The sequence below is a fragment of the Mizuhopecten yessoensis genome, unplaced genomic scaffold, assembly GCF_002113885.1.
Source record: "Mizuhopecten yessoensis strain PY_sf001 unplaced genomic scaffold, ASM211388v2 scaffold9425, whole genome shotgun sequence".
In the NCBI taxonomy this organism is placed as follows: domain Eukaryota; kingdom Metazoa; phylum Mollusca; class Bivalvia; order Pectinida; family Pectinidae; genus Mizuhopecten; species Mizuhopecten yessoensis.
Genome location: NW_018408041.1, coordinates 146,554 through 154,918, shown reverse-complemented (window position 1 = coordinate 154,918; position 8,365 = coordinate 146,554). Strand labels below are relative to the sequence as shown.

Sequence of the window (8,365 nt, the reverse complement as noted above, 5' to 3'; positions counted from 1 at the left end):
TAAAGCTTCATGTACCAGTATTGTAAAGCTTTATGTACCAGTATTATAAAGCTTTATGTACCAGTATTATAAAGCTTTATGTACCAGTATTATAACCTTTATGTACCAGTATTATACACCTTTATGTACCAGTATTATACAGCTTTATGTACCAGTATTATACAGCTTTATGTATCAGTATTATACAGCTTGATGTACCAGTAGTATAAAGCTTTATGTACCAGTATTATACAGCTTTATGTACCAGTATTATACAGCTTGATGTACCAGTATTATACACCTTTATGTACCAGTATTATACAGCTTGATGTACCAGTATTATACAGCTTGATGTACCAGTATTATAAAACATTTTTGAGAACAGAAAACCCCTATAAAATGTCTGACAGGTTAACACCATCTACTGGCCACGTGTGGTTATATAGCCACAATTTACTAAAAGTGCAAATGAATAAAAACAACTTTTGTGTGACAAACAGTAATATATCCTTGTTTTAAATTTCTTCAATTCTGACTTGCAAATTATTAATTTTTAATACGGGGTTATTTAAATCAATTACTGTTGCATGGAAATTGGAATCACAAATATCGTTTTAATTTTAACAAATCCTTAATGGGTACCTCTGATCTGTTTAAGTGTGAGCTGTTATTTCACACAGAGTAAACAATATGTAGGACCGCCATAACAAGGAAAGACTCAAACACAATATCTACAAAATATGACAGAATAATTTTACACACGATAAACCAAGGATAACGAGACAGGACAGAGGAACAAAAATATGTCAGGCTGTCAAAGTGACGATGATTTGTGACGTTGGGAGGAGAAATTGACAAAAGTTTAGTGTACACAACTAAAAAGACAAAAAGAAGTAAAGATCATATGAGATGTTTACACGGCCAGTAATGTGACAGTCTTACAGCCTGGGTCTGTCACCGAGCTGACAATCGAGCTGACTGTCGAGGAGTAGACAGTTACTGGCAGGGTGTCCAGCTGAAGTTGACATTTTTTGACAGTTTACAAAGGTAAATGTGACCAGTAAAAGACTTGTGGAGACTGTCTGTGACCTACAACCCATACAGTGAGGATATCCACGTCTGTGACCTACAACACATACAGTGAGGATATCCACGTCTGTGACCTACACCCCATACAGTGAGGATATCCACGTCTGTGACCTACAGCCCATATGGTGAGGATATCCATGTCTGTGACCTACAACCCATACAGTGAGGATATCCACGGCTGTGACCTACAACCCATACAGTGAGGATATCCACGGCTGTGACCTACAACCCATACAGTGAGGATATCCACGGCTGTGACCTACAACCCATACAGTGAGGATATCCACGTCTGTGACACACAACCCATAGAGTGAGGATATCCACATCTGTGACCTACAACCCATACAGTGAGGATATCCACATCTGTGACACATAACCCATAGAGTGAGGATATCCACATCTGTGACCTACAACCCATACAGTGAGGATATCCACGGCTGTGACCTACAACCCATACAGTGAGGATATCCACGTCTGTGACACACAACCCATACAGTGAGGATATCCAGGTCTGTGACCTACAACCCATACAGTGAGGATATCCAAGTCTGTGACACACAACCCATACAGTGAGGATATCCACATCTGTGACCTACAACCCATACAGTGAGGATATCCACGGCTGTGACCTACAACCCATACAGTGAGGATATCCACGGCTGTGACCTACAACCCATACAGTGAGGATATCCACGGCTGTGACCTACAACCCATACAGTGAGGATATCCACGGCTGTGACCTACAACCCATACAGTGAGGATATCCAAGTCTGTGACACACAACCCATACAGTGAGGATATCCACGTCTGTGACACACAACCCATACAGTGAGGATATCCACGTCTGTGACCTACACCCCATACAGTGAGGATATCCACGTCTGTGACCTACACCCCATACAGTGAGGATATCCACATCTGTGACCTACAACCCATACAGTGAGGATATCCACGGCTGTGACCTACAACCCATACAGTGAGGATATCCACATCTGTGACCTACAACCCATACAGTGAGGATATCCACGGCTGTGACCTACAACCCATACAGTGAGGATATCCACGGCTGTGACCTACAACCCATACAGTGAGGATATCCTCGTCTGTGACCTACAACCCATACAGTGAGGATATCCACATCTGTGACCTACAACCCATACAGTGAGGATATCCACATCTGTGACCTACAACCCATACAGTGAGGATATCCACGGATCACTAGTGGCTCCATCTGTGTCTATCAGAAAGCAGTCAAGCAAATCAGAAGATAGTTAAATGATTGGATCTCTTACTCGTTCCTTTATAAATTTAAAGTACAAAGTAATAATTGGACTCCTGGTCAACTGACTGTGTGACATATATACTATCTGGTACAGTATGGAAAGTAAAAAAAAACAATGTGAACTCATCTAGCACAAGTGCTTCAAAACCAGTTAAGCCTTACCATCTCTAAATGAAGCTTGTAAAGTACAGCTAAACCTTACAATCTTTAGAGGTAACTTGTAAAGTCCAACTTAACTTTACCAACTCTAGAGGTAACTTGTAAAGTACACCTAAACCTTACCATCTCTAGAGATAATTTGTAAAGTTTACCTCAACCTTACAATCTTTAGAGGTAACTTGTAAAGTACACCTAAACCTTACCAACTCTAGATGTAACTTGTAAAGTACAACTTAACCTTACTATCTCTAGAGGTTACTTGTAAAGTTCACCTAAACCTTACAATCTCTAAAGGTAACTTGTAAAGTACAACTAAACCTAACCATCTTTAGAGGTAACTTGTAAAGTACACCTAAACCTTACCATCTCTAGAGGTAACTTGTAAAGTTCACCTAAACCTTACCATCTTTAGTGGTAACTTGTAAAGTACACCTAAACCTTACCATCCCTTGTGGTAACTTGTAAAGTTCACCTAAACCTTACAATCCCTAGTGGTAACTTGTAAAGTACACCTAAACCTTACCATCTCTAGATGTAACTTGTAAAGTACAACTTAGCCTTACTATGTCTAGAGGTAACTTGTAAAGTTCACCTAAACCTTACCATCTTTAGTGGTAACTTGTAAAGTACACCTAAACCTTACAATCTTTAAAGATAACTTGTTAAGTACACCTAAACCTTACCATCCCTAGTGGTAACTTGTAAAGTTCACCTAAACCTTACCATCTTTAGTGGTAACTTGTAAAGTACACCTAAACCTTACCACCTCTAGATGTAACTTGTAAAGTACACCAAAACCTTACCATCTCTAAAGATAATTTGTAAAAATACACCTAAACCTTACCACCTCTAGATGTAACTTGTAAAGTACACCTAAACCTTACAATCTTTAGAGGTAACTTGTAAAGTACACCTAAACCTTACCACCTCCAGATGTAACTTGTAAAGTACACCTAAACCTTACCAACTCTAGTGGTAACTTGTAAAGTACACCTAAACCTTACCATCTCTAAAGATAATTTGTAAAATACACCTTAACCTTACAATCTTTAGAGGTAACTTGTAAAGTACACCTAAACCTTACCACCTCTAGATGTAACTTGTAAAGTACACCTAAACCGTACCACCTCTAGATGTAATTTGTAAAGTACACCTAAACCTTACCAACTCTAGTGGTAACTTGTAAAGTACACCTAAACCTTACCTTCCCTAGTGGTAACTTGTAAAGTTCACCTAAACCTTACCTTCCCTAGTGGTAACTTGTAAAGTTCACCTAAACCTTACCTTCCCTAGTGGTAACTTGTAAAGTACACCTAAACCTTACCATCCCTAGTGGTAACTTGTAACGTATACCTAAACCTTACCATCCCTAGTGGTAACTTGTAAAGTACACCTAAACCTTACCATCCCTAGTGGTAACTTGTAAAGTACACCAAAACCTTACCATCTCTAAAGATAGTTTGTAAAGTACACCTAAACCTTACCAACTCAAGTGGTAACTTGTAAAGTACACCAAAACCTTACCAACTCTAAAGGTAACTTGTAAAGTACACCTAAACCTTACCACCTCTAGATGTAACTTGTAAAGTACACCTAAACCTTACGACCTCTAGATGTAACTTGTAAAGTACACCTAAACCTTACCAACTCTAGTGGTAACTTGTAAAGTACACCTAAACCTTACCATCCCTAGTGGTAACTTGTAAAGTACACCTAAACCTTACCATCCCTAGTGGTAACTTGTAAAGTACACCTAAACCTTACCATCCACAGTGGTAACTTGTAAAGTACACCAAAACCTTACCAACTCTAGTGGTAACTTGTAACGTATACCTAAACCTTACCATCCCTAGTGGTAACTTGTAAAGTACACCAAAACCTTACCAACTCTAAAGGTAACTTGTAAAGTACACCTAAACCTTACCACCTCTAGATGTAACTTGTAAAGTACACCTAAACCTTACCACCTCTAGATGTAACTTGTAAAGTACACCTAAACCTTACCAACTCTAGAGGTAACTTGTAAAGTACACCTAAACCTTACCAACTCTAGTGGTAACTTGTAAAGTACACCTAAACCTTACCATCTCTAGTGGTAACTTGTAAAGTACACCTAAACCTTACCATCCCTAGTGGTAACTTGTAAAGTATACCTAAACCTTACCATCCCTAGTGGTAACTTGTAAAGTACACCTAAACCTTACCATCCCTTGTGGTAACTTGTAAAGTACCCCTAGACCTTACCAACTCTAGTGGTAACTTGTAAAGTACACCAAAACCTTACCAACTCTAAAGGTAACTTGTAAGGTACACCTAAACCTTACCAACTCTAGTGGTAACTTGTAAAGTACACCTAAACCTTACCAACCCTAGTGGTAACTTGTAAAGTACACCTAAACCTTACCAACTCTAGTGGTAACTTGTAAAGTACACCTAAACCTTACCAACCCTAGTGGTAACTTGTAAAGTACACCTAAACCTTACCGTCCCTAGTGGTAACTTGTAAAGTTCACCTAAACCTTACCAACTCTAGATGTAACTTGTAAAGTACAACTTAACTTTACCATCTCTAAAGATAACTTGTAAAGAAAGGTTAAACAATCTCTAGAGTTAACTGTTCCCTTGTAAAGTAAATCAATCAGTGAAGGAGAACAACCTAGATTCCTCATGATGGTACTGAGGTTATACATTTATTACCGCTAATCTTTCTGTTTCACTTGAAAGTGTCTTTTGTACCTGATCAGCTAAGCTAGAGTTCAAAGGTCAATGGTGATAAATGCTCAATAAAAATATTTACAAAAGCCATATATTTATTTTGTTTGACAGGTTTAACACAAAAATGTACTTTTGTACAATTTCCTCAGAAATCTAGATGTATAGATAGATGCCTTTGAACACTAGCCTCTGTAGTAAAAACAGGTGTAGGGTTTTACTGGTCAATTACCTGACAATAATGGCCTGGGAGTGCCCTGTGTCCGCATGTTGTGTGACTGCATCCTTGACAACTCCTTGTAGAAGGACACTAGCCTTGACTGGCCCCAGCAAGGCCTGACAGCTTGGGCGATGCTGATAGCTGTTCACAGAGATTACTACAGGACCAATCTTATTCTGAAAACAAAGGTTACAGAAATCTCTCCAGGATAGCCAATCCAATGCACTAAGAAATAGTAAAATAACCTAACTTTAGATTCTGACAAAAAGCCTAGACAGCATGAAGAGTTCACCTAGATATTTAAACCATAATGGCAAAATATTCTTATTAAAAGGAGTATTCTCATTTTCATCTCAACACTCAAAATTATGACCCAAATGACAAAACAGAATCACTATTGTCTGTGTATATGTGAACGTGGGGACACTAACCTCTGTGTATATGTGGGGGTAGGGACACCATCCTCTGTGTATATGTCGGGGTGGGGACACTAACCTCTGTGTATATGTGGGGGTAGGGACCCCATCCTCTGTGTATATGTCGGGGTGGGGACCCTAACCTCTGTGTATATGTGGGGGTAGGGACATCACCCTCTGTGCATATGTGGGGATGGGGACCCTATCCTCTGTGTATATGTGGGGGTGGAGACACTATCCTCTGTGTATATTTGGGGGTAGGGACATCATCCTCTGTGCATATGTGGGGATGGGGACACTATCCTCTGTGTATGTGGGGGGGGGGACACGTTCCTCTGTGTATATGTGGGGGTGAGGACACTATCCTCTGTGTATGTGAGGGTGAGGACACTATCCTCTGTGTATATGTGGGGGTAGGGCCACAATCCTCTGTGTATATGTCGGGGTGGGGACCCTAACCTCTGTGTATATGTGGGGGTAGGGACATCATCCTCTGTGTATATGTGGGGGTAGGGACATCATCCTCTGTGTATATGTGGGGATGGGGACACTAACCTCTGTGCATATGTGGGGATGGGGACATCATCCTCTGTGTATATGTGGGGGTGGGAACACTATCCTCTGTGTATGTGGGGGTGAGGACACTATCCTCTGTGTATGTGGGGATGGGGACACTATCCTCTGTGTATGTGGGGGTGGGGACACGTTCCTCTGTGTATATGTGGGGGTGAGGACACTATCCTCTGTGTATGTGGGAGTGAGGACACTATCCTCTGTGTATGTGGGAGTGAGGACACTATCCTCTGTGTATGTGGGAGTGAGGACACTATCCTCTGTGTATGTGGGGATGGGGACACTATCCTCTGTGTATGTGGGGGTGGGGACATCATCCTCTGTGTATATGTAGGGGTGGGAACAATATCCTCTGTGTATGTGAGGGTGGGGACACTATCCTCTGTGTATATGTGGGGCTGGGGACACTATCCTCTGTGTACCTCTGTGTATATGTGGGGGTAGGGACATCACCCTCTGTGCATATGTGGGGATGGGGACCCTATCCTCTGTGTATATGTGGGGATGGGGCCACTATCCTCTGTGTATATGTGGGGATGGGGCCACTATCCTCTGTGTATATGTGGGGATGGGGCCACTATCCTCTGTGTATATGTGGGGGTGAGTACACTATCCTCTGTGTATATGTGGGGGTGGAGACACTATCCTCTGTGTATATTTTGGGGTAGGGACATCATCCTCTGTGTATATGTGGGGGTGTGGACACTATCGTCTGTGTATATGTGGGGGTGGGGACACTATCCTCCGTGTATGTGGGGGTGGGAACACTATCCTCTGTGTATGTGGGGGTGGGGACATCATCCTCTGTGTATATGTAGGGGTGGGAACACTATCCTCTGTGTATGTGGGGGTGAGGACACTATCCTCTGTGTATATGTGGGGGTAGGGACATTATCCTCTGTGCATATGTGGGGGTGGGGAAACTATCCTCTGTGTATGTGGGGGTAGGGACATCATCCTCTGTGCATATGTGGGGATGGGGACACCATCCTCTGTGTATATGTGGGGATGGGGACACTATCCTCTGTGTATATGTGGGGATGGGGACACTATCCTCTGTGTATATGTGGGGGTGGGGACACTATCCTCTGTGTATATGTGGGGGTGGGGACACTATCCTCTGTGTATGTGGGGATGGAGACACTATCCTCTGTATATGTGGGGATGGGGACACTATCCTCTGTGTATATGTGGGGGTGGGGACACTATCCTCTGTGTATATGTGGGGGTGGGGACACTATCCTCTGTGTATGTGGGGATGGAGACACTATCCTCTGTATATGTGGGGATGGGGACACTATCCTCTGTGTATATGTGGGGGTGAGGACACTATCCTCTGTGTATATGTGGGGATGGGGACACTATCCTCTGTGTATGTGGGGATGAGGACACTATCCTCTGTGTATATGTGGGGGTGGGGACACTATCCTCTGTGTATATGTGGGGGTTGGGACACTATCCTCTGTGTATGTGAGGGTGAGGACACTATCCTCTGTGTATATGTGGGGGTGAGGACACTATCCTCTGTGTATGTGAGGGTGAGGACACTTTCCTCTGTGTATATGTGGGGGTGAGGACACTATCCTCTGTGTATGTGGGGGTGAGGACACTATCCTCTGTATATGTGGGGATGGGGACATCATCCTCTGTGTATATGTGGGGGTGGGGACACTATCCTCTGTGAATATGTGGGGGTGGGGACACTATCCTCTGTGTATGTGAGGGTGAAGACACTATCCTCTGTGTATATGTGGGGGTGAGTACACTATCCTCTGTGTATATGTGGGGGTGAGTACACTATCCTCTGTGTATATGTGGGGGTGGGGACACTATCCTCTGTGCATATGTGGGGGTAGGGACACTATCCTCTGTATATGTGGGGATGGGGACATCATCCTCTGTGTATATGTGGGGATGGGGACACTATCCTCTGTG

At 42.6% G+C, this 8,365-nt stretch overlaps 1 protein-coding gene across 1 annotated transcript in view; it reads right to left on the bottom strand.

Annotated features, from left to right (window-relative positions):
- LOC110458088 (myosin-2-like) overlaps positions 1-8,365 on the bottom strand; it is a 56,301-nt gene that overhangs the window by 22,699 nt on the left and 25,237 nt on the right. The window contains exon 4 of the mRNA XM_021509653.1: positions 5,454-5,617. Coding sequence (XP_021365328.1) covers positions 5,454-5,617 — 164 coding nt within the window. The remainder of the gene's footprint in view (positions 1-5,453; positions 5,618-8,365) is intronic.